Source organism: Oxyura jamaicensis, chromosome 4, assembly GCF_011077185.1.
Source record: "Oxyura jamaicensis isolate SHBP4307 breed ruddy duck chromosome 4, BPBGC_Ojam_1.0, whole genome shotgun sequence".
NCBI classification, from domain to species: domain Eukaryota; kingdom Metazoa; phylum Chordata; class Aves; order Anseriformes; family Anatidae; genus Oxyura; species Oxyura jamaicensis.
The window spans coordinates 67,598,228-67,625,449 of NC_048896.1; the positions used below are offsets into that span (position 1 = coordinate 67,598,228).

At 40.9% G+C, this 27,222-nt stretch overlaps 2 protein-coding genes across 2 annotated transcripts in view; one reads left to right on the forward strand and one right to left on the reverse strand.

Moving 5' to 3' along the window:
• Positions 1-2,166: 2,166 nt before the first annotated feature.
• LOC118167136 (multifunctional protein ADE2) overlaps positions 2,167-27,222 on the reverse strand; it is a 29,941-nt gene continuing 4,885 nt past the window's right edge. The window contains exons 3-16 of the mRNA XM_035326379.1: positions 25,289-25,372; positions 22,475-22,546; positions 21,728-22,129; positions 20,335-20,400; positions 18,941-19,125; positions 10,035-10,089; positions 9,280-9,477; positions 7,670-7,848; positions 6,664-6,843; positions 6,460-6,573; positions 5,592-5,675; positions 5,286-5,466; positions 4,053-4,211; positions 2,167-3,378 (exon numbers count right to left, since the gene is read on the reverse strand). Coding sequence (XP_035182270.1) covers positions 3,212-3,378; positions 4,053-4,211; positions 5,286-5,466; positions 5,592-5,675; positions 6,460-6,573; positions 6,664-6,843; positions 7,670-7,848; positions 9,280-9,477; positions 10,035-10,089; positions 18,941-19,125; positions 20,335-20,400; positions 21,728-22,129; positions 22,475-22,546; positions 25,289-25,372 — 2,126 coding nt within the window. The 3' untranslated portion in view covers positions 2,167-3,211. The remainder of the gene's footprint in view (positions 3,379-4,052; positions 4,212-5,285; positions 5,467-5,591; positions 5,676-6,459; positions 6,574-6,663; positions 6,844-7,669; positions 7,849-9,279; positions 9,478-10,034; positions 10,090-18,940; positions 19,126-20,334; positions 20,401-21,727; positions 22,130-22,474; positions 22,547-25,288; positions 25,373-27,222) is intronic.
• PPAT (phosphoribosyl pyrophosphate amidotransferase) overlaps positions 10,433-27,222 on the forward strand; it is a 44,848-nt gene continuing 28,058 nt past the window's right edge. The window contains exon 1 of the mRNA XM_035326381.1: positions 10,433-10,649. Coding sequence (XP_035182272.1) covers positions 10,522-10,649 — 128 coding nt within the window. The 5' untranslated portion in view covers positions 10,433-10,521. The remainder of the gene's footprint in view (positions 10,650-27,222) is intronic.

Here is a 27,222-nt window from a genome sequence, read left to right on the forward strand (position 1 = left end):
AAGACATAATCAGCTGCAGCATTGTGGTGATCTAACCCTTGTTGCAATCATTTAAGGAACCAAATTGAAATAGTGCTAAAAGGGGAAAGATCTTCTCCTATAGACCTGCTAAATGTAGTTAAAGCACCCTTCTGAGGGAAAACTTGAGTTTTGTTCCTTTTTTCCAGTAGAAAAGGGATTAATTTGCTTATAGCCTGGCTGATTGTTCTAACATGGAGGGCATCTCATGTTTTGAGTGAATGGTAAACTTTGTGGTTCTGGCTGTGATACTGATGTTGTGCATCCTGATGCGACTTAGATGAATAAGAAGCCTGGTGTGTCAAGACCTAAGCATCTGCTGTTGTCCTTGTGCAGAAGCATCTTAAGGGGTAGGGAAATGTAATTACCAAAAATGAAACTAGAGGCATTGGGTCTCTCCGATCACGCAGCAGGCGGTTGCACAGTTCTGAAGATTTTGAGTTTCAAATGCACATACTTAAATCTCAAATTGAATAGGAAATTGGGACTGCAACCCAATTGTAGATGTACTTGAGCTCTGCAGGAACTTCAGGTGTGGAGTTTCTGCTTTTTTTTTTTTTTTTTTTTTTTAAATCAACCCTTTAGGCTTTCTCTAGTGAGCATATAAAGATGTTTTTTCTTTGGGTATGAATTTATTTCAGCAGCAATTAAAAAAAAAAAAAAAAAGACATCAAAAACAGTGCCTTTATGCTATCCCCATAGAAGATCATTGCTCCTAGGACTTCAATTCACTTTTTACAACTCTGCATGCTGAGGATATTAAATGTTACCTTCAGAGTCCTGGGGACTGTTTTTTTTAACTCTTGAGTTGAAGATGGGGGATAACAATAGAAGCAGTTTTTACAGAAAAGGGGAGTTTATACAGAATGGGGGTTGGCTTTTTTTTTGATTGAGGAGAATTCAAAGGCTGAACATCAGCTTCCATTTACCTGTACTTGAAGCAGTCTAGGATGTAAAATGAGTCCTGCCCTTAATCTTCTGTTAATTCTGAACAGCTGCTTACTGATACCTTCTAGGAACTTCTGCAGTTAAGCAGGTAACTGGTAATTAGGACATGATCTAATCCAGCATCCTAGGTTCCACAGCAGCTGCTTAAAAATGTATTGTTGTTACAAGTATTCCCACTCAATTACAAATATTCCCACTCAAAAAAATACAAATAGATGTCAGTAACCTCTCTACATTGTAATTTTGGGGAAGATGGATGCATTTAAGAATTTCTTGGGATTCTTGGGATAGTTCTTTTAAAATTAGACAAAAACACCAGTGCTACAGCAGCAACTGCTGGCTGAAAAAATACACAGGTTATTGCATCAGTGCAGTAAGTGGAATGCTGAAAAAAGGGGAAGCACTTGCATTTCACAGCACAAACTTTGGGAAGAACTTGCAGGTAACACTTCTGCCTGTAGGACAACTCTAACATCCTTGCAGTAATAAGCTACTCCAAGTCTCCGCTCCTCCCAGCAATGTATCACTAATGCTAACTGCCCTCTCTTGGTACTTCTGTCTCTTCTTTGCACAACGTCACAAACATAGCTTTGCTTTTGTGGAGTTAGTACAGACTACAAAAAAGAAAAACACCCAAAAGCTTAAGCATGACCTTCTCCATGGCAACTGAAGCACTTGGCATGCTCATGCCCAACAGAGGTTGGCACATTTTTTACAAATCAAGTTAGTATCATCAGGGTGTGAGCAATATGAGAAACTAGAGCCAGTACAGAATATGCCAGGCTTAAAACAGTCAAAATACTGAGTATTACTAATTTTTATTGCATAGATAGGAGATTATGCAGACAGCAGTACACCACTGTCATGGGGGTGAGGGACAGCACTGTTTAGAGTACTGCTGTACAGTTAAAAACTGCACTCCCTTCCTGTGAAGGAGAAGGCCAGCACAAACTAATCTGCTTCCCCTCACTAAGGGGTGTGACTCATTACACAATAATAGAAGGGTGTATTTTATACGAGCAAAGCAACACAGCTTCTTGTAACAGGGAGCAGTGTTGTCTACTACTTGACCTTGCAGAAGCCCCCTTTGTGCAAATTTAGTGCATAAACTTCAAGTGTTTTACCTAATTTAAGGTCCTGAAGTTATATACCACAGCTGATTACTAATTCATGTGTGTTTATCAAGTCTCCATGAACAGCTTTGAATTCAATAGTTTATTTAATTATAAAAGCATGAATGTTACATACATTGAATAATTGCATATATTTCTTAGAATCAGTACCTATTTAGAAGAATGGTATGTGCAAAGACAAGACAATCATGCTTGGATTTCCCACAGTAGTTGGGTGCTTTACCATTTTTTCCCACCTTCAGTTCAGTACAATTCCCATAGAAACAAAGTGAAGAAATACACATAAAGCTAGAGTTATTGAAGTGTATGAGGATCATTTGACAACAACACCACATAAGTCCTTTAGAGATTGGCCTAGTATTGAAAAGGGCAAAGACTTGACTAGTCAAGGGCTACAGCAAGTAGGCAACAAGCCTAGTTACAATTCCATTCAGATCTATAGCTTGTGAACAACAGAACTGATGTCAACTTTATCACATCGTTTGAGGTGATGGGATGTATATGTGCATACATACACACATGAAAAAATATAATGGATGTTTGTGATTTTAAATAAGGCAGATATTTCTTTCAGGCTCTTACATTTTTCCACGTTATTTTGTTATTAATACAGCATATGTTGCCATTTTATTGCTAAAGGAAAGCATACCATCATTGCAAGCAGAACAGTATCAGTACTAGTTTTAGTTAGTCCTGTCGAGTTAATAAGGTTCAGGACATACGTTATTACTATGGAAGAATATTACTGTTACAGAAACAGAAAACAAGGGGATTTCTATTTGAATCACCAAATCATTATCTTGACGTGAACATCAGCTGTAGTTAACAGTCTACACTGAAAAGCAGAACAGCACTATTTTGGAGCAACAGAAAGATAACTAAAATACTATTTTCCCCATCTTTTACTAAGTTATATTAAAAAACCTAAAACCAAAAGAAGTACAGAAGAAAGGGGTGAGGACACAGCAGACTTTGTCTACTGCTCTAAAGATGCTTTCTTCTGTTAGAAAAGATGCAGAATTTCTCAGCTCATCCAACTGAGAACCCTAATACAAAGGAATGTACACGCCATTAGTTTTGTGTAGCTAGAAAAAGTTACTCGTTAGTTTGACTTACAAGGTGCACTCTCGAAGCTTTTTGTCAGCCTGCTTCAAGGAGATCCATGTGTTTAACATGCTTGATCGCAGTTTGGCCCACACCAAGTGGTTGTTTAACCCAAATATCTGGGCAGCAAACTGAGCAGCTCCTTCAGGTGACAGAGTAGTAGGACAGCCGAGACCTGCAAAGAAAGGAGAATGTCACCTACCAAAATATGTTTTCTAGGCACAAGCAAAACACTGCCTCTAAATAACCGCTTAAAACAATGCTTGTTTCAGTGCTCTGGAGCTGCATGATCTAGTTTTGAAGCTACTGAAGAGTCATATATTCATTACTTCTCTCTTCATGGCATTTGAAACCAAAAGCCAGCATAGCAAATGACTCTCCTCATCCAGAGGTAACAGACTTCTGGGCCTAAAGCATAAAGCTGTCAAAATCCATTCTAGTCACTAACAAAAATTAAAATCCATGCACGTAGTAATGCACTGTTATAAGAGGATCAAGCCGATTGTAGAAAGGTTTTTCTTTTTTGATCTTTGATTATAGTAAAATGCAGCTCTATAAGTAGAACAAAAAAAGTTCGCATTCATACCAATTCCAGCTTTAAATTCAGATGTTTAGTAAAGATAAGCGAAGGATTGTATCTTTCAAAGCGTATTTGTATGTAATCTTTGCTCTACTGATTTCATTGCAAAAAGCCCAGGAAAAAAAAAAAAAAAAGAATGTGTGCAAGAGACTTCTAAAGACTTTGTTTGGTACCGATCTACTGTTCCCAACAGTGTGTACGCGCACACATGTAGGCTAGAACAAGTAGAGCTACATCAGTACAACAGCACTGACTGAAGACTGTCTTACCACTGGGTAGTCTGAGAGAGGACCACACATCCTGAGCACCCCAGTCAGCTGAGAGTGGAGGACAGTTGACAACTGGGTAAGCAGTGTTACCCGACATTACTGGCCCCAAACCATTGCTTCTGCCAGCCACTGCAACGAACACAGTTGGGATTCCATCTCCTTGGGAGGGGAAAAAAAAGCAAACAAAAAGATAAGCAATCCACCTTGTTTCCTCCCACCTGCTTTTGTAGCTGCTTTATCTGAGTATACAGCTTTTCTGTTTGCAGTGAGTTTTGTTGATTCTGCTACATAGCACTGAAGTTTTATCTTGAATTTTTCCCTTGCAAAAATTAGTCAGATCTTGGAGCCTTAAAACCCAGATATTGCTTACTGTAACTGAAGTTAGCATGCCTTACTCTGCATCTGAGGGAAAGTATCATTATCAGATGAGTAAGTGCTACTTAGCTTTTGAAAAGAGCAACATTTAAAGATACTGGAGGCTTACTTGGCTATATTATTGCTCAAATGTTAAGCTATGTTTCTATTCTCTAAAGTCTTAATCAATTCACCTCAGAACAAGTGTCTTTTAACTGTAATTACCACATCTGTACTGTCATTGAGTCTTTAACTGCTTCCCCTCATACCCCATCTGTCAGTTTTTCCTCTGTAGGAAGTGTACTCCTATAAGGATAAATAGTTAATTCTTCTCTCTCCTCTGGTAGCCTACACACCCTTTCAAAGAGGTGCCAAGTTCTCTTGATAGAAATAGGAATTTAAATCACATTTTTCTCATGGCATCTAAAGTTAACTAAGCACATTTTCAATAAACAGGTAGGATGATTGCAGCAACATCTGCCTTGTAAGTAACGTATAAAAACATTTACAGTCAGCTAGAGAAATCATCGCTCTTCCCCATTTCAGAAATACATTTCCTGTAGTATCTTGCCACTGATGCTGGTATAAATACCATCAAGGCCAGGGCAAAGCAGTTCAGGTACTGGGTTAAAAGCAGAGTTCAGGCTTTTGAGTAATGGAAGTTGTGTCTGGGCTGTGGGACAATACATTACTCCATAATTGCTTAGTGCAGCCTATATAACCTATCATTATGTAATTAGCAAATGAAGAAGTGCATTGTAACAGCTTAGTCATGTTTAACAAAATTTGGAAGAGACACCCACACAAATCCTTAACTTGACAAATAATTTTTGTACATGATATTGTTTCAATCTATCTCAGTAGCTCTTTGGCATTTACCTTCATATTCTGCTTTGATCCTCAGAGTTTCATCCGGCCCTTTGTGGGCAGAGGTTACTCTTAACTCACAAGGAATTCCAAAGGTTGCGCATGCCTTCTTTATTTTTTCACAGTGACTGAGGTCAGAAGGAGATCCCATCAATACCACAACTCTACCTTGGCTCTTTGTTTTCAGAAGCAGCTAGAGAGAAGATGGAAGGAGAAAAAAAAAACAACAGTCAGCCTGATTCTAGATACGCTGTTCATTAGAGGAGAAAACCAACTGACCAACCCAAAACCAAACAAGAAAACCCCAGAGGTACATACCTCTACTCTTTCTGCAACCCATTCAAAGTTTCTCTTAACCATTTGCAGAGCTTCAGGAGTTACTTCTTTCAGGTCCCGGTAGGACTGAAAAAGAAAAAAAAAAGAATAAAAAGAAATGTTAAAATTGGTGTTTGGGTACACAAAGCACTCATTTTGCTACCGTAATTAAGAATACCCCAGCTGAAATATTGATGCAATTTCTAACACGGAAAGAGAGACAATATTGGTACAGTTACAGAAGTAGCTTCTAAAGTGTGTCCTTTTCTTTGCATAGAATAGTAAGTGGAAAGAGCCAAGTTTTTAATTGTATCAAAATAAGGGCTCAAATGGATGTGATTATTCCTTTTATACATGCATATGGAAGCAAGGAATAACTAGTAAACAACCATCTATGTTATAATTCATAACCATTTGTTAATGTGGAAGGCTTTTAGGCACTGGAGTATCAAGGTTTTGCTAACTTCTCAATGGGCAAGCTTAAGAGAACACATACAACTAATTTATTTTTTTAATTTGAATTAATTAATATAATTAACGTAAAGTTGGAATTTGTAGTGACATGACAGCCTGCAGCAGCATTGCACTAGCCAGCCTAGGTTCTGTATGACATCATGGCGTACCTCACTTTAAGCAGATGAGCAAAAAGCACAGAGCAATTCACTCAGACAAGCTGCTACACGATTCAGGTAAAGTAAACAACTCAGTAGCTCTGTTTCCTGATTTAAGTTCAACTATAGATTAATACCGCTGGCTTCCTGCTATCTGGGGAAAAAAAAGGTACTCCAAAAGCAGGTATTTAACAGTAGGGTTTATTTTTTTCCTTTCTCCTTTCCAAAAGGCTTAGAAGATAAAAAGAATAGAACATTACCTGTTTGTCCTTCTGCTGGCTTCTGTCTCCTGATGGCCACAGTCTCCATGAATCATTATCAATAACATCAGCAAGAACAATTTCTTTTGTCAAAATATTAACACCAAATTCAATCTAAAAAGACAACAAGAATCCTATCTTAGTAACTACTCAGTAGTTTATTTCCTGTCAGAACTACGATCATGAGAAGTCAGACTTTCATACCTTCAGGTCTACAAGAGTGCAGTTTTGGGGCTGCCATGATTTTTCCAAGATCTCAAAAATAGCTTGAGTAGAACGAGCCATAATATCCACTTCTGTCTGACCAATAGTAAGTCCAGCAAAACAGAATTTTGCTTCAATTAGCTGCTCTTCAGACCACTGTGGATCATTGTTAGCATCATCCTGTTAAGAAAACCGAAACAGGTAAGGGCATGTAAGTTAAGTTTGCTATAATGGAAAAATAACCATTAGACGATAGTACACTGGGCCTTTAAAATATATATATATATAGGCCCATAACTAGAATTTTGTAATTAGTGCTAAAAAAGGGAGAACAGCATTAAACAACACCTGGAACACTAACATTTTTCAAAACACTTCAAGTTTGGACACATCCCAAGAGTGACAGAGTATGAAAAAAAAAAAAAAAAAAACACTAAACACAAGCACTTTAGGTCATAGTTCACAAGACACTTCCTGATATATCCAGGATGAGTTGTATCTCCTTTCTATCCCGTTTTGCTTGTTACTCTTTCATGCCCCCCGGGAGCCAGTATTGTGCTATATATCACAGAATCGTCTAGGTTGGAAGAGACCTCCAAGATCACCGAGTCCAACCTTCTACCTAACGCTACCAAATCTTCCACTAAACCATATCCCTAAGCTCTACATCTAAACATCTTTGAAGACTTCCAGGGATGGTGACTCAACCACTTCCCTGGGCAGCCTATTCCAGTGACTAACAACCTGTTCAGTAAAGAAGTTCTTCCTAATATCCAACCTAAACCTCCCCTGGGGCAACTTTAGCCCATTCCCCCTCGTCCTGTCACCAGGCATGCTTTGGACAAAACAGCTCTTGAATGAGAATACAAGAAAGCTTCAAGACAGCGATACTACCAACCCTAAAAGGTCAATTGCTAGTGCAACCTTCTATTCGTCAGCATTTTTAGAAAGATGCCAAAGAGTTCTAGCTGACAGTTTGATTCACATTGCAGGAGATGAAACTTACCTTGAAAAACATCTCAATTTTGGGTGGGTAAAACTTATATCCTTCTTTGACACCAGGGTTTCTTTTGAGGAAGGAGCCAGTAGCAATTCTTCTGCACACCCATTCAATTGGGATCATTTCACAGTGAGCTGCTATGAATGCTGTGTCACTGTGTTTTCTGACAAAAGCCGTTTTAATTCCTAAATATAAAGATGAGTTCTATTACTAGGCAAACTCCACAATTGAAACAAGAGTCAAAAGCATCTTTAAGTTTAAGCACAACCAAATCTTGTTCTCTGGAATTCAGGGATGCACTGAATCTCTTCCAAGGTATTTTAAGCCTAACAACAGGGCTTTGTTTTCACCTTGCAAAAGGCCATCACTGCCATTATTTTCCTACAGGTCAGCAGTTTGCCAGCTTTATAGTATCCTGTTCACCTGTTGCTCAGAACCTTCTGCTCTGGTCAGAAATCCAATTGTTGCAAATCCTTCCCTCGAGAAAGAAACTGCATACCAAGTGACTTCTAAATCCAGGAATTAAATCACCCTCATAGCTTTTTTTTTTTTACTACAGTTTTCAATCAGTGCAGATGTGTGCTTTTGAAAGGCTGACATTGGCTCTACTCTAAGTGGGAGAGAAACTTTAACAGAATTCTTTGTAAATCACCACCTTTGATAAAGTAGGTCAAGAAGAGTTGCGAAAAAGCAAACAAACTACTTCTACAATAAGGTATTCACGTTATCTGCAATTTATGCCTGTCTAAATAACCAAACCAGACCACAACCATTAAACTTCTTTTGTTGCTTTAAACTGCAGCTGCAATTTACTCTGCATACTTTTCCACAGCACCTGAAGCTACTGAGTGAAAGCCATTTAAGGGTCTTTGAGGCAGCTCCTTAGCATTGAATTCATACTTTGAATTTATACTGCATCTGTAGGGTATGAAAATTAGTAGCTTAACTATTAGCCATAAAGAATTAGGCAAAAACACATAATTCATTGTTTCTAAATTAGAACCGGTATTTTTAATTGACTGCAAAAAAAAAATGGAAAGACCCCAGAGACTTCTTTGTACCATATCAACAACAGGCTTCTTGGAAAGCCAGTGACTGAGGATCATACTGAACAACTTCATCAAGTCTTCTTCCTCCACCAATCCATTCACAAAAGGTCTTAACCTGTCGCTGAAGAACTACTTGCACAGAAACAGAGGTAGATATAACTATACAGAAACCTCCTTTCTCTCCCTCACATCTGAAACACACTGACTTGACTGTTTGACTGAGATCTATTACCACACTTTATAACAGATAATAGAGCTTTTAGAGCAACTGGTACTCAGCTGGGACTTCGTAGCAGAGGGGAGGGTTGGGGTTATGTCCAGACAAATGGGAGAAACTATAGTGGTGGATTAGATTACTTCACATACTCGCACGGCCCAAATGACTAAGTCACCCACCTAGGTCTGTAGCGCCAGAAAGAAAAAAGCAGAATTATCAACTAATGAAAGAGAAAGACAAAACAAAAAAGCATCTGAGCCTCACGGCAGGATACATCAGTACAGAAGCAGCAGTGTTTTGCAACACCATATGCAGCACGCAGGCATTTATTCTGCCTTCAGAACACTTACCGGCTTCTTGGAGCAGCTGAAACACACAGCTCGTCGTTGTGTTGGAAATGGCAGCCTTCCCCTCCATTCGGTCCTTCCTGGCCGCGTTTCCCGCTGTTATTTGGTCTTTCGACTGCATCAGAACGCATCCCGGGATATCTGGCAGCTCGTAAACCTCTTTTGTTTTACCTTCGTTCACTTTTTTACCAAGTTTCAGCTCTACAGAACAACAAAAAGAAGAGTTTGAGATCGGAAGAGATTTCCTATTCCCCCAGACCAGCACACCGAGCCTGCACACCCGAGCAGCTCCGTGCCCAGCAGCATCCCCGCTCCCAGTCCAGGAGGAGCGGGCTCGGTCCTCAGCCAGCTCCCACACGCGGCCGCTGCCTCAGGGGGCGCCGGTATAAGCGGGGGGGGGGGGGGGGGGAAGGGGGTGAAGGTACTTTGGTACTTTTACTACTTTTTATGTAGTTATTTCTTTTTAAAACTACTTTTTAACCGGTTTAAGAGGTTGCAAGGCAGCGCTGAAGTTGGGCTCTGAGGGGGATTTTGCGCAGCTACCCGCGCCTCGCCTCAGGGGCGCGGCGAGCAAGCGTCCCGTCTTCCCCCCACCCCCCCATATCGAAATAAAAATATTTTTTTAAAAAAAAGTTTCGTGACGAAAAACTTTACTTCACGCCGCTAGAGCCCAAAGGCGGCAGCGCGACTCCCGCTCCCCACACCACCACCATCACCCCCCCCGCCGTCACCGGTCCCCTCAGCCCCCCAGCGGTTACCTGAGCCGGCGGGGGCCATGGCGATGGCGGCGGGAGCGGCGGCAGCGGGGGGCACCTAGGGCACAGGACAGAGGCTTCAGCGCACGCCGCCGGGCCCCGGCGCCGCGGTAAGAAGGGGCCGGCGGAAGGGGCGGGCAGGCGGGGCGGCGGGCAGCGCCAATCGCGGCCACCCCGCGCCCCTCCGGGTGACCCCCCCCCCTCCGCCCCCGGTCCCCAGACGCCCCCCTCTCTCCGCCCCCGTTCCCCCGGGCGCCCCCGAGCCCCCCGGCGGGGCGGCGGGGCAGGGGGCGGCGTGCGGGGCCGAAGCCCCCCCCGTATGTAAATGAGGGAGGCCGCCGCGGCAGGCTACCGGCGGCCCCGCGCGGCGCGGCGCTGTTGGCTGCGTGAGGCGGCGGCAGGAGGGAGAGCGGGAGGGGAGCCGCCGCACGCCGCTGCCCGGTTCCCGGTGCCCCCTGCCCGGCCGCCACCGCCACGTGCCGGCGGCGCCATGGAGCTGGAGGAGCTGGGCATCCGGGAGGAGTGCGGCGTGTTCGGCTGCATCGCCTCCGGCGTGTGGCCCACCGAGCTGGACGTGCCCCATGTCATCACGCTGGGGCTGGTGGGGCTGCAGCACAGGTAAGGGGGGCACCGGGAGGCCGCTCGGGCACGGGGAGGAGGGGAGAAGGGGGGTCCCTTCCTCGCCGGCGGCCGGGGAAGGAGCGGCGTGGCCGGGGCCCTGCCCGCTCCCGGCCGTCCCGTCCCCGCTCCGAGCCCCGCAGCATCCCGCGGGGCTGCCCGCGGGAGCAGCAGCCTGGGGACACGCTCCGGACCTCGGCTGCGGCCAGCTAAGTCGCGTGTCCCCGGCCTCGTGTCCCCGTTGCCGTCCCCCTCTGGTGGCGGCTCGTCCCGGTGCAGCGAGGCCCTGCTCGAGATGCTGGTGTTCAAAACGCAGCCCCGCCGAGGGGAGGCTGCGGAAACGGAAAGGGTTCTCAAACGTCCCCGGGGCTCCTCGCAGCCGCAGGCGGAAAGGGCTAGCGTCGCGGGGTGATAAAAGCCGCCTGCCACCTGAGAGGTTTGTGGCAACGTACAAATCCGTGAGCGGTTGTGGATGAGGAGCTGTAAAATGAAGTTTTGATTCTGCCCTCGCTTGGTATTTCAAAGTTACGCTGTTCCACGCGAACATACGTTAATCGTTATTTCATCGGTGCCAGCGAGGTCTGTCTGCCTCGTGGGAGCACATGCACAGGCATACACGCACGTGCTAGCCTCGGCTCTGCACCGCAAACGCCGATGCGGTAAGCCTAGCTTCACGTTGGTGGGAAGCGGGCAAAACGGTCACATGCATGAGTCTGGGGAGGTGGGCTTCCCTAGGCACACATGCACTGAAGAAGGAAAAAAAAAGGGGGGGGGGGAGGGGCTGGTCACTGTATTTTTGAGGTCACAGACATGTAAGGGTTGCTCCAAAGTTGTTTTGGGCCAACAGTATAAAATAGTTTACATTCAGCTTCTCTATTTATTACAGCCAAGTTTCATATGCTTTTACTGGTTAAATGGTGCATCCCTACATCACACTCAGGTACTAATATCTGTTTGGGTTGCAGGTGTATCGTTCATAAGCTACATGTATTTGCCAGTGTCCATAAAAACCACTTTTATTGGGAATGATAAAGCTACAGAATCCAAGGAATGAAGCCGGGTAATCAATTAATGGTCTTATTTTAGGTTGAGCCACTTCTCTGTAGAGGCTGGAAAAAAATCTGATCTCATTTATGCCTGCACAGCTACACTAGTGGACCTGGATGAAGTTTCTTAGTTGGAAATAAAATTGCTGTATTTCTCACAATTTTGCAGCTTACTATCTCAACTTCCACTGCAACCTTATTTCATGATTTTCAGTACACGGTGTTTTTTTCTCCTCTCTTTTCTGATGGGCACTTGACAAGTACATTTGATTTCCATGAGTTCTTTAATATCAAATGCCCCCTGTGGAGCCTTATGTGAGACAACTACAGCCAGTAATGCTAATGTTGTGACTGAAAGTGGAAGCAATTTGCAAGTTCTAAAAAGCATACGTATGCTACCTCTGATTCTGATTTCCTTACTCAGTAATTAAAAAAATCTAAGGGATGCTTTCTTAGAGACATATACCTTATTGCATCTGTAAAATCAAACTTGTTTACTTTCACTGTGAAGTTAAACAGTCCATTCAATTAGGTATACCGTTCAAACAGGCAATAAAATTATATGAAATAGCCGAGATTTAAATGTTCCCATTTCCTTCTTTAATGTTTCTCTCTAACCTCTTTGAATTTTTCCTTAGTGTAGTAAAAGGCGGCGGCATCCCTATCAGGAGGTAATAAGGTAGCACCTGTTCTTGCTGGAACATCTCTTGAAAAGCAGGATTAAGGTTTAGCATTAACTGTATCAGTAAATTACACGAAGCACATTCTTTTAAACTGAAAAGGTAAGAAGCATCTCTTTAGCTGTATTCCTTTCAAGGTATGTAAATATGGGAGAGAAGTATGGTAAATAACAATGGATAGTCCCAAGCAGGCCCTGAGTGACCATCAGAAGTTTGATTGTCCGCCAGGAAATAAAGTCCTTAGACCTCCCATTGAAATTAATAAGGATGTATAGGTAATGACTACTGGCCTTAGATAGTCATAGTCATGATTCTTCTATTGCTAATTAGTCCTGTGCAATAAGTCAAATGTCAGAATTTGGCCCTTAATTCATCTCAGATTTTAGAATATTCAAGCGTGGCAGTGCATTGAGCTGCATTCTTGAGATGACTGATCCACAAAGTAGAGAAAGCTGTTGGGAACACATCATAATCTCTAATCCTTGAAGTCATATCTGTATGCATAAACATGGAGTGCTTGTTAAAAGCCACAAAAACATATGGCATGAATTTCTTGTGCTCTGTGTTCTGATACAGGCATTTGCAGCAATGTAAAAGGCTTTGCTTTTTGTGATAAATTGCCTGAAGAGCTGATAGTTTTTTTTTACAGGGTTAGAAAGATATTCAGGCACTTTGGAGAGCTTTACTTCAGTGAGGATGTTTGAAACTGAAAGCTTGAAACTCAGTACACTGCATCAATCAAACAGAATATTTTAGCATGTATTTGAGTGGTTTTCTTTGTATCACTGAAATGATTCTGCATGAAGTCAGGTGTATTTGTAAGCTGGGTTCTGCGGTGTGCCCACAAGCAGACACACCAGGAAAGACTGACTGACTTGGAATCTCACTTTATTGTTATGTAAGTGACAATTTCTAAAAGCTTTTTCTCTTTTTTCTTTTTTTTTTAATTAAAAAACAGCTGCTCAGATGTCAAAGCCTAAATTCACACTCCTTTGTAGCAGAAGGCAGAATATGGCTTTTTATTGGCTTTTACTTAATAGCGGTGAATTGTGAATTAAAACAAAAAATGTGTGTATTCCTACTAACAGTCCTTCCACGCACTAAGAACACTGCACCAATTTAACTTAAGGCCATTTGTTAGCGATTTTCATTTGGTTTTGACACATTTTATAGCTATGTAAGCAGTGAATTTCATTATGTTTGAAACTTGAAAGCCTTTAAAGCTAAAACTGTTACTCTGGGTTTAACATTAACGAAGTGGGTATTCTAAGTCATCTTTACAAACTGTAATCCAGGGACCAAAATCACTATAAAATCCACTGACAGCCTGCCAAAATAAAGTCAAGGGATATTGGTAAGGAGAGGACTTTCTTGGGGGCGGTGAGGGAGGGAGGAGGAGTACTGCGAGTTACAAATGTATTAAACGTCATCTGAGTCCTTGACCAGGACAAATTTGCAACCTTAATCTGGGAACAAGTGTGACTTCGGTTAACTTTTTGCAAAATTCTTTGGAAAATATTTTTGGCAGTAATGCCATGTACTGGAACCTGGGATTCAGCTTTGTACTGATTTTTTTAAAGATCTTTAAAAGGCCTTTTCTGTGCAGGTGGAAGTCCAGTTAAGACAGGGATTATTTCTCATCCCAGCTCAGATGGGTCTATGTATGGGATTGGTGATGAGAATCAAAGTAAATGGAGAGGACGCTTGGCAGGCATGCTTTTTTGATACCTTCCCTGTTATTGTCCACTACTAAACCTCATACAACCATGCCAAAATAATCACCATTGTTGTAAACTAGGATTTTTACTTTGCCTTGTATCCAGTATAATTGCTAGTTGTTTCCAATTAGCCACTTTTCTAAATATCTACAGTCAGTGTAGCATATTGAATAGGATTATCTACCTTTTTTATACAACCTCTTGGCTGCAAGATAGATTTTATAACACTTTTCAGTAAGTTATTGGTATCCTGTCTTATCCTGTGAGTCTTACCTGAGCAAAATGGACCAAATGGATGAAAATTTTCTGAGGATCATGGATATGCTGCAGGTAATGATCCTTATAATTTGGTGTGTAACCTTTTTCCTTTAATCTTAAGAACCCAGTAGGCTTTAGCAAATCCTCCATCCCCAGATGCAAAATCAGCAGTTCATGTTTTAACTGTCTAAATGCCAAATGTTTTAATTAATTGTACTTGTATATACATTCCCTAAGGAATATACTGGGTAAAACATCCAGCTAATTATTTCAGCCTGTATGGTGTTTTACCAGCACATTTATGCTGTGTGCTGGTAAAAGATTCTTGAGTACTTTCAGAGACTGTTATTAGTAACTAGTTACTAGTAACGCTTTATCCTTAGGTAGGTACTGGTTTAAGTTTATAGGCTATTCTGTGCGGCTAGGTGCTGACAGCCCAGTTTAATTGGACACCACACCGTTCACTACTGCAGGAAGAGAAATGAGGAGTGGGGTGTTTTGGCTCACTTTTGGCTGTGCTGAGCTGTTACATCCGCTTTTATGTAATTTCCTGCATGGTGATTTCCTGAAAGTGAAGACAAGCCAGATTTACATTCTAACCAAGTTCAAATCCCTGGAATATAATGTATATTCCACAAAATGCAGTCCAGCCTTAGCTCTTATCTCTGGACGTGGAATTACAAATTGGAGTAAGATAACATAAGAAGGAGGGGGAAAACCAGCAGAGAAGTGGTACTAAAAGGTGTATTAAAAGAGGATGTTTCAGAGATAGGTAATTATTGTGGCTAACAGAGTTTAATTCCATCACATTAACCTAGCTGTGGAGTGGGGATGAGACTTAATTTTTCTTCAAATTGACTTCAGTTAAGTCATCCATGCAGGCATGATACAGCTCGAGTTATTTTCACAGAATTGCTCTTTGTTGCCTTGTCTGCCCATCCCTTAAATTTCACCCTGATGCATGAAGTGAGGGTTGTACACAGCACAGGAGGTTGGTTCATGATGGGTGATGTAGCTCAAATAAACTGTCCTGGCTGCTCTTTTTGCCATGTCTCTCACTCCCTTTCTTGAACTTTTAAAATAAATAAACAACAAAAAAACGGGTGTTTGGAGGGGCTTGTTATTAAGTTAGAACTTCAGTAAGTTCTGGTGGTTGGATAACCATTTGGGCACGAGCGCTGGTGCCAGTGCAACAGAGACATCTGCAGAAGAGTGGGAGTCCGGAGGGAGTGCTTTTAAGCCAACAGTGATGACTGGATTCCTGGACTCCAGGAATGCAAGCACCTCCCTGCTCAGTGAAGCCCATTCTTCATGCATTTGGCCCAAATACAGTTTGGGCTACCAGGAAATAAACTAAATGAGGCATTCAGAGGACTTTCCAGGGTAATAGCCCTATCAAAGACATGTAAAGCGACCCATTCATCTCCGTGAATAAGTGTGCTTTAGAGGTGAATGGAATATAGATCGGAGTGGTGATTTTTCCATTTATCTGCTACACCTCAAAAATTTCAGAACCCTCGTTGGCAAACTGGGGAGGAGACAGATTTGTCCTAATGCTAATCTGAGTGGCTCCCTGCTAATAGTGCAGATATTTGAGGAGGAGGGAGAAAAACAAAGACTTTTTAATAGGATTGCTGCTGTTCCCACCATTACTTCATGTTGGTGTGGATTTTTAAACTGGATTATTTCCACGATGTAATTTATACTATTTTCTCAGGAGCAGTTGTATGGAAACAACCTGGTCTGGCCTTACTGCTTAAAAGGAACCATGTTGTCGTTCTTTTCACATTGAAGAAAGGTTGTCCTGATGCCACTTTGATTTATCCTTCTAAACTTCCTACACATTTAAGTAAAATACTTGTTACAAAGAAGTGAGAGTATTAGATGGTGCCAAATGCTCCCCTACACTTGACTTATCACTATTGGCCAAAAATAAATATGAATGGTAGAAAAGAAGGGGTAGCTTTCTGTCAAGATAATTTTTAAAAGCATGCTATATTTTCTAGCCACAAAGCAGAATAGAAGTGGAATATCAGACAAAGGGAAGTCCACCTTCTTTGCAAATTCTTTGTTAGGTAAATGCTGCTTTCTCTAAGTGCAGGCATGTTTTCTGAGGAAAACAAACAAACAGAAAAAAAATGTAGAAAGCCACACGTGTTTTGTTTTGTTTTGTTTGCCTGTCAGTTCTTGCTTCATGCCTACCCTCTAGTGTCCATATGAACAGTTTCCAAATAGAGATTGCGTGTGTGCTCTGCGATTGCGTGTGCTCTGACCTTCTAAGAATTTACAGTCCTTTGCCTGAGTACTGCTGTAGAGTTCTCACCTGAACAACAGCATTTAATACAGATGCATATTTCTTGAGCTTGTTTTAATTAATAAAATAAATCTTTTTTTGTATTCTGAGAGAACTCTTTTGGGGGGGGGAAGCAGACGGGCATTGTACCGAATGACAGCAAAGCTTTGGAGAGCCTGCAATCCTCATGCATCATTCAGAATTTTAAGTGAAGTTTGTCTTTGCGATGCTAACTGCCTTCCTCAAGTTAGCCTCTCTTCTGTGAGGGCAGTCACACTGCAACAAAGACAACCTTTGAGCTGCTCCAAGTTAGGGCTAGCACACCTGAGGACTTGCTGGGCTGCTTCAACTCACTAACTGCACAGAAAATCATTTGCCTTTTTTTTTTTTTTAACTGGTCTAGTCTGGTGTCAGACTATCAAAATGAACTGGTTTATGGGGGATCCAGAAGGAATAAAGAAGAGAAATAAAGAAGAGATCTTCATGTTGCAATGAGTTACTGAGTTGCAGCTGGTTTATGCAACTTCAGCCTTGTACTCACAGAATGGAGTACAGTTATCTTAAAAACGTCATCTAAATCTGAATTGATCTCAACTGTTTACATAAACTGGAGTGAATTAAAGTGGGAACACTTTTTTTCTGGACCATATGTGAAAGGACTAACCTGTGATTTTAGTGCTGCTAGGAATGGGAAGCTCTTCAGTTAGCTCAGCATGTTCTAGGACACCTGACCATAAGGCAGGGACAGAGACAGATTCCTTGTCCTACCAAAAGTTACAGTTCCATATGCAAGTAATATATATAATATAATGTCAGTTCAAGGATGTGTATTTTAACCAAAGCACTTGTAAAGGAGAGATATTTTTTTTTTAGCTAACGATGATTAGTGTTACTATTGTCTCATTATAACCTAAAGATTTTCACATTTACATTGGTTTACACTAAGAAACCAATGTAAATGTGAAAAATGGTCAGTAAGTATACACTGTCATGACTCCATGTCTGTCACTGTATAAATGAATGTGATCAAAAAATGATGATTTTCTAGGGATGTTTCTCTGGCTTCTCAGAATTGTTTTTAAAGTGTTAGTCAAGTAACAGATCAAGCCTACCACTGTAGAAAGGTAATGAGTATAATTTGAAGATAAATAATACCTTCGTATAATCTCTCATAAAAGAAGTAACAAGAAAATAAGTAACCACAGAGTGGGAAACAAAGCACTAGATCCTCTACTTCACTTTGTGTAAAATTTAGTGAAGAGGGATTGGGTGGAATTTAGGCCCCTGGGTATTTAATAAACAAAACAAAACCGGTTGCTGCTGCTTCTGCAATGAGGACTTGACTGTTTGACTTCACTTGAGTCTTTGTGTGTGCCCAGAACTAACCTAGCTTTGGCAGGGCTGTGCAGGTCTATGCACAAACATGACAGATCCACAAATGAGTTGTTCTTCTGCTTGAATACACTCAAAGGAAAACCTTGCAAATGCATGCCTTGCAGGCAGGATAGGCTGTAAAGTACTTGCTTAGTATTGGCTAGTAGGTTTTTTACTAGCCAAGTATTGGCTAGTAGGTTTTTTCACGGTTACTTAATGGTGTTTGTCATTTATCATCTCCCTGCACGGTGTCTATGTTTTCGCTGCTTCATTTGGGTACTGGAGAGGGCAGATCCCTTAGAACAAGGACTGAAACCCATTTCTGCCCCTTCTAGGTAGGCACCAACTTTCTGGCTCACTGAATTCTCCAGTTTGTTACTGCACAGCACCATACCCTCTGCAGATAGATGGGGATGGTTCCCTACCTTAGCAGGTGACAAGATTAGCAGGGTAAAAGGAATTAAGTGTTGTTCCCCCCCAGCCTCGTCTAACCAAAAAGAAAATCTCTGTTCACTTAACTGTTCACTTAATTGCAGAGGACTAATTTGCTAGAATGGTTATAGACATAGAAATTGAACATGATAGGTTGAAATTTTTAAGTGTAGATGTTTTCTTTGATCAGTCAAAGTGATTTTTTCTTTCAATTAACCCTGTCATTTGTGTCACGTAGGTGACCCATGGCATGTAGTAAGAAGTTTTATCATTTATTAGACTAACTGATGCTATTTCTAAAAGTTCATTGTTAAAGATTATGATGGAAACTCATACTTTTTAGTTCAGATGACAGAAGGTGAATAAATTAAAGGGGAGCAACCGTGTACTCATGTGGGTGACCTACTCTCACAAATAAGTCTATTTAATTTCTTACCATCTGAGAGAATCGTTTTGCATGCTAATTTGGTAGAAAGTTCATTAAACCAACCTGTTGTATGGCTGATGGGTCAGCATACAGCTGAGTTCTGTTGAGGTCTTGCATTTCTTCCTGCTTACAAAGCCTTTCTAACAGTAACTTTTTGCCTTCTGTGTGCACTCTCTCTGTTAACAGTTTTTGAAACTGGAGTATGGTGTTTTCAGAAGCACTTTTCTTAAGTGGAACAGGTGACATCTCTGTGAACAAAGCAAAGTATTAGAGTGTACAAGTCAATGAACCGTTGACTGAAGTCTAGCACATGCCACATTTTCCTAATGCCGTCCTTCTATTACCCCCTTTTGGCAGGCATTGTCTGGTGTTGTGTAAGGGGTCATTGTATAATGACCAGTAGGAATGAAGTACACCTTGTAAAAAATTATTCGGGCTGCTCTCTCATATTGAACTCTCAGGCTTTGTCTGACTACTGCCTTCTGCAAGACACAGCTATCTAACTGACAATAAAAGAAATAATACTTAATTACATAGTTAGTCCTGTTAATGCAATTTCTAACAATGTACTGAACAGAAATGGTGTGGTGTATGGACCTGTTTGTGTTCATCTGTCTACAGACAAGACATAATTTTAGTATTAAAAATAAGGGGGAGTCTCCTAAAAACTAACTCTGTTATCCCTCATTTTTGGACTTTTTGATTATTTAGGGCCTGCCAATTTTGGAAGGAACAAGAATAGCTCCTGACCTTTCCTCTCAGATTGCATACCACATATTTCTGTCCATTCCTTCGTTTTTCTCTCAGTGATTCTTTAACATATCATTGCTTTGATGATACATCTTAACCTGTTTTTCTCTTGTGCAGTTTTAAGCACATAATTTCTCCTCTCATTTACTGACACATGATATAATAGGAAGAAATTACAACCATGACTGTGATACTGTCCATATTTTCCTCTGAGCAACGCAGGTTATTAAAAAGCTTCTTCTTTTTAAAATGCTACTGTTTTCCTTACATTTGAGTCTCATAAATTAAATAATTATTTCTTTAATATATATCCACATATAATGGATATATAATGCATATCCAGGTTGGGTGGGGCCTTGGCCAACCTGATCTAGTGGGTGGCATCCCTGCCTCTGGCAAGGGGTTGGAACTAGATGATCTTTGAGGTTCCTTCCAACCTGATCCACTCTATGATTTCCTGGTGCCTCCCTCATTTTTATTTATTTATTTTTTTATCAGGGATGACAATTCAAATAAAGAAATTACACATTTTCCCTTAGGCCCACATTTTAATCTGGAGGTTTCTTTTGCAGATTGTTAAGAGTGAAAGAACAATGTTAGTTTGGAGGATGGTGTTAAGTTATAGGATTTTTTTAAACTGTAAACTAGTATATGGCATCCAATTTAACAGTAACGTAGAGATGCTTTAAGAAGTCAGAGGCTCTTACCATCATTCCATGTTTTTCTCTTGATACCCAAGGATCCTGTGTTTGCTGTAACATCTCCCACTGAAACTTAAAAGAGAGAAGCAAGGTGACTAAGTATTTTGCAGGGATTCTAAAAGCATAGTCGGTCACAAACCAAAATGCTTTATCCTACAAAAGCAAATGCATTGTGACAACTGACTTGGAGCAGTAGGAATCTTCTAGAGATATTAGGTGCTGGTCTGGCATGCAGAGTCAGGGTGGAGACATACGTTTGCTTGACAGATGCCTCAGGCAAGCTAATAATTAAAGCCTCTTTTTTGAAAGGTTATTGTTTCCCTGTATCCTGCCTGCATCAGCATTCACAGCACAGATAACACAGCCCTTTTCTGTCATGCTAAAATGTAAAGCAGCCATGTCAGCTCAAATACTCTTGGTGTTGAAGAATTCCATTTACAGAGAGCAGAAGTGAGCAGTAATACCTTCAGGTTCTGGATTTGGAAGAAAATGGATGTCTTAAGAATGTCCTCTAGCATAAGAAAGAGATAGGTGGGAAACAGCAGTGCCATCTCATGGCCACCAGCCTCGCCTAATGGCACTGCCATAGGGTGCTGCTGAACACCATGTTATGGCTCTGATTCACGAGTAAGGACAGCTGCCTTAAGGATTGCTCCAGCAGCTTCTGCTCAAGCTGTCCGTCTGACCTCTGCTGCCAAACTGGTTCAAGTCCTCAACTAATGTTTGTGACATCGGTAATTATTATCTAATATGTTTAGGAAAAAAAAAAAAAGACCTGGTTTACCATAATTCACTGAGCTGTAAGCTGCAGTGGTAAAGTTGCTTCTTCATGAGTGTCTGATCCACCTGACTGCTCTGGCTCTCAGGAGCAGCTGCCTCTGCTCCAGGCAGATTCTAATTACAAGTGCTCAAATACACATTACAGCCCTGAATTTTTTTCTCTGTTGACTGTGGTATGAATTTAATTAATGAAATTTGCTTTTTGGGAGTCCTTGCATTTGGCTTGACTGTTACACAGTTACATAGTTCTGATTGGTATAAGCTTGCAGCTCTGTATCCATAATGCTTTACATGCCTGTTGGATCACCTCTAAGGCCTGCCTTGTTTCTCTAGCACCATTTCACTGTATCTCACTTAGACTTCCAAAAGCACAAAGACTTTCTAATAACACTGAGCATGTTGGGTGCTTTTACTTTTTGTTATTTTTTTCACTTCTAAACTCCTCCAAAGACCACTGCTATTCTCTGAGCATTGCCTGTCTGACCATGCAGATAGAGGTTCTGCAGTTATTTTCCCTCTCTCCTCATCTCACCCTTGTATTTCACCCCAGGAGCATGTGTCATCAGGCAACTTTAACTTTTGTTTTAATTTCTTTGTCTCATTACCGAAATTTTAGTACCTGATAGGAGGCTTGAACTTTCATATCGCCAGCTTGATGGAACTAGAGGCTGTCTTTTTAAGATGTCATCAATTTCCTCATAAAATCTCATTTTTCTCTTAGGATTACCAAGGTGTTCATTTTCTTTCTGTAGTGCGCGGTATTCATATTTTAGGTTCTTGTACTTTGTGCGACATTGTTTCCAGTCTCTGTCTATTCCACGTTTCATTAACCTTCTGGCAATTTCCTCAAATATTTCTTTATTTCTCGTGGCCCCTTCAAGCATTTGCTGTATCTTTTCATCTGACCATATGTTTATCAGAGCTCTGACTTCATTATCGCTCCAGTGTCTTCCTGCTCCAGTATCATTAATTGTAATAACTCTAAAGTGATTTCGTGCTTCTTCCAAGGGAATATGATTATCTGAAAATATAATGAAACAACTGAGTATTGCTGAGCATACATATATTAAAGTGTAATTGTAGCTAATGATTAAGTAACAACCTGAAGGATTAATTAATGTTTATAATAATCTCTGGTTACAAAAATATTTTAATTTTACAATGTCAATATCCATTTGTGATTACATTTCTCTTAAGTATGCAAAATACGTAATCTCTTGTCTCTGGAAGCCATCTAAAATTCCACATTTTATCAGTATAACTTTCTTTTAGAGCCATGTTTACAGTAGAGATTTGGTTGCTCCAGCTTTGTACAGAAATTCCAATGCAACTTTCTTTAAATAAATGCATGGAGATTAATACTCACCTGTCCCAACTATCCGTTTAGCTACTGGCGTACAAGATCTGTCTTCTGAGGTAGTACTTACAGAATCATCATCTATAGAAACATGCAAGTTTAAATAAAAGGGATTTAGGGAAATAAATTGCTAATATTATTCCCATCTTCTGCAGGTAACACCTATCTTCGATTAAAAATGTCATAACCCGTTAACTCAGGATTACAACAAGTTTTCTGCCACTTGCCTCTCTATTTATTTATTAGGACTACTCCAGAAGTCCTGCTCTCAAGTTTGGGAACTGCACAGATTCAGTTGTGATTAGGAGTGTCAGGCACAGGCACCTGTACACAGACCTGCATGCAGTGGCATTGCCAAAGCTTCATTTCGTACTGCTGAGTGTGTGTTTTCTGAGATCCTTGAGTACCGGAAAGCAGCTGAAAAGAGGCCTTTGCTCCTTACTACTTGTTCTCCTCTACTCAGGTTTCCTTTTTCCCACTGAAAAGTAGTTTTGAGTCCATTTTACTAAGCTACCATGGTGGGTTTCAAGTCTGGGCTTTGAGGTGTACCTGTCCCAGATTCCAGAAAAGAGACAAGGAACAGACACTCCGTTTTGTGGGGCAGGTTGCAAGCTTTTGCTCCCAGTTAGGAGGTAACCATGGTTGTTTACTTTGGGGTGAAATGCTAGTCTCTGATACGGAGCTGATTTGATGGAGATAACATAAGCGGTAGAAAAATTGGGAAGTAAACAATTCGTTAAAGCTTTTGTGGAAATCTTATCGCCTAAATTGCACTTTCTACGTGCAGGGATGGCTCAATCTGAAACTATCCTATACAGCTTAAATGACAAAACAGGGAGGACAGGAGAAGTATTTCTTATTCTACTCGCATCAGAGCTCTCTTCAAAATTCCATTGCTAACAGGATATGTTATGTCATGTCTGGCTGGACATGAGCCCTCAGAGTTCCTGAAACCATCTGTGGACAACAAAACCCAGCTCTGCTGACTCTGGGCTTGCTTTCTCATGCTTGGACTTCTTTGAGGCTGAAAGTTCAATTTGTGAGGTATTACTTGTTGGGTTGGGATGGGGAGAAAGATTAGTTCTTATAGTTTTAGTGGGGGATGTCACAGACCTAATATGTTCAACAAAGTTTTCAGGAAACGGTAGCAGTAAATATTCCTTATATGTTTGAAAAACTGAGTGGATGGTTTAGATACTTAGAAATAAGAGATAGTTGGTAAAATAGTGTTTGTTTGATGTACTTTCTATAATGGTGCTTGCTAATATATGCAGAGTAGTATTTGGAATTCATATTTTCTTTGTAACGTGCTTTATCTTACATGTTTGGTAAATATTTTTCACAAGCCATATGCAGGAATTAATGTCACAATTAATGGAAGACTTAGAAATTACATTCTTACAATGGTGTGTGTGATTTACTTCGGGTGCTAACAGGAAAAAAAAAAAAGTTTTCATAAACATCTATTTCATAATTAGGTTTCCCCATAACTCTTTAACAAAACTCTTGCATCTGCAGCTATTGGAAATATAGCCTTGAACCAGAAGGGAGCAATAGTTCTGCTCCTGGGGTTTTAAGTGATTTTTTTTTTGAATTATGATCCCAAAACCATGGCTTTCACTTCATCATGTGCTCATTCTCTCAACCATTCTTGTTCTCTAATCTTTCCACCTTTGGCAATGGCATTTGTGTACTGCTGACCGGGGTGACTGCTATCCTCAGACGGATATTATGTGACAAGACCAGGGAAAATTTGTATGTATAAGCCTGCCAGTTGATTTGCATGACATTTATTCTGTCATTGTCCTCTTTGCATTGATGTGGCCTTGCTTCTGTGTCATTGCTATGATTACTCTGATGTTGTCATCGGTGTCATACTCCTTACAGTTATCTTTCATAATCAAGAACAGCCTACGTAAACAGTTCTAAAAGCTGTGCTGGGAGTCTGGGAGTCTGAATATCCAACTTCAAATAACATAATTGCCAAGAAGACAGCACCTTGCTTGCATGACAGAAATACTGATGCAAACAATACTTACTGTAGAAAGTTTAAGGGTAAAAGGGCAAAGAATTTGTCATTCACTGAATCCTAATAGAAATTTTTATTCCTTCCATTAACTTCCATTTACTGAGTAAAAACAGTAATACCATAACAGTATAATTTGATCCAGGATGTCAGGCCAATAGATTTCAATGTATTGTTATTTCCTCTAATGTCATTTTTTCACAGCCATCCATGGTTTCTATGTTCAGTTATTCCAGAAGATTATTATCCCTAGCGTATTCTAATGTCAATTTTAAGCGATTTTAGTAAAACAAATTTCCTGAATACTTGTCATTGAACGTACAACTTCTGCATATTGCTGAGGCTCTGATTTCAGTTTTACATGTAAAATAATGCAGAATATTTATGGTAATTGTTGGATAGTGAATAGTCTGAAATTAAATGGACTGTCATGAAATAGTTTGAAAAGACTGACAAGTCATAAAATGTTCAGTGTTTACAAGACAGTTATTTAGTCTTCCAGTTCATGCTCTCTAGTAGATTTGTATGAAAAAGAACAGTATTTTTGTCACAATGAAATGCATATTTATCACCTCTAGCATAATAGGAAGTATATTGTCAAGAGAAATAAGATATTTTTATCAGTAAGTGGAAAGAGAAGCTTATGCACTTTTTGCACTATGAAATCAAATAAAACCAGATTTTATAACCTAGAAGTAGCTTGAGTATAATGTGTGAGATTAAGATACAAATCTTGGGAATCTGCAGTTCCCAGTAGAGTGTGCTGTTACAACCATCAGGCTACAATCTTCACCTACCTATGTCAATTGTCTCCTTCTTTATTTGTGTAGCTTCCAGTGCTGCTAAGGAGGAATTGTTGAAGTCCTCATCTTCAAGGATTTCTGCACCAAAAAAATTAGAACTCTTATTAAGTAAACAGGCCTTAAGTTCATATTATCATAGAATGGTTTGTATTGGAAGGGATCTAAAGGATTGTCTAATTCCAGCCCCACTGCCATGGGCAGGGATGCCACCCACTAGATCAGGTTGCTCAAAGCCCCATCCAGTCTGGCCTTAAACACCTCCAGGGATGGGGCATCTACAGCATTCACAAGTTAAATGTGAAGGATCACCAACTTGAGAACGTCTGTAACAATAATGATTGTTAGAGATTTCATCTCTAAATAAATTTAAACTGTCACTTTCTGGAACAGTGGGCTTAAGAGCCTACCTAGTGTTGGCAATTATAAAATAAATACAGAAGACCATGTAACAACTGTTCAGCATAAGGTTATGGATGAAATGTGCACGCTCTTTAAGGTATTAAAACCTGAATTAGAATTAGTTGAATCATTCTCTGATCATGGTTGTAAGTCATGTGGTGAGAGGTGAACCTGTATGCAGCAGAACAAGCAAGATGGTGACTTTCATAAGGGCTTCAATACACACTGAAATTATTGCAAGGCTCTCAGGTGACTGATGCTAGGAGTCACTGAGGTAGCCCCGGCTGGAGAAAGGGGTCTTTCACTGACATAACAGTGCTCTGCCTGGATGATTGATCTGCAGGACTGATTACTTGCTTGATAGAGACAAAGTACTAAATCCTTGTCATCAGAGCGTCACCCCTGCTGCAGCATACAGAAGGGTTTACATCAATGCTGCCCGGGCTCTGGGCATGCTGACAGCTGTGACAGCAGAGAGTCACGGGGAGGAGAGCTCAGCACCTCTGTCATTGGTCTTCTCTTGTTTAACGGAGAACGCCACCCCTGTGCCCTGGCAGATGATGCAAGTGGTCTCTCCAGCCTTCATTTCCAGGTGAGGAAACCGGTGTGCAGAGGTTACAGGCTGAAGGCCACACTGGATCAATGGCAGCAGTTTCTGGCTCCCAGCCTGTTCTCAGTCCATTCAAGAATATTGCCCCCAAACATTGAGCAATAACGCATGATCTATAGCCATTTTATTAAAAATTACCACCGAATCGATATGGACTTGTTTGCATCAGACGTTCTTTATGATGTGACCAGCATCATGTGCTTTTTTCCCCCCTTTTTTTCTGGTGAGCCAAGAATGCGGGTAGATAGCCTGGCTTTTTTTCTAAGCTACTTGTCTGAGTGTTTTGGGGGAGGGCATGAGGAGAGCAAGAGGGAGCCAAACAGAACAAACCATTGACAGTTTCTGGCATGGATAAAAGAAATTGGCTCCAGCCACATTGTTTAGTCAAGCTATAGACAGTTGCCAGCAAATATGCTTAATCTCTACTTTGTATTTGAAGCATTGTTCGCAAGGCCACCAGAGCAATGCTGTAGCAGTCTTTTCCTTTACTCCCTTGGAATGATGTGAGCTATGTTCTCTTTTGGCACCATGCTCACTCTTGCTATTAATCTTGTGTTCTGGCTCACAAGGCAGGATCAGTAATTTGTCTCCTAATCCTTACCCTCATGTGTGTCATGTATAGTATAAAAGGGGAGGGGGGAGGAGGATTTTTCAATGTGTGGCCGATGTTAACTCTAACAGGCGGCAAAAGTCGCTGCAGTCTCTGCAATGCAGAGCTGTGAAACTGGCTAGAGACAACTCAGAGGTAGCGTCTGCAGACTGAGTATGACATGGGCTAAGCCAGCGAATAATCAAGAACCACTGCTTTTGCACTTCTCTGAAACATCTACTTTGTACCTGCCTGGAGCATGTGTATTAAAACATTCTCTTTTGATTTTACATCTGTACCTTTAAAAAGTCCATGCACACAGCAGCCAAC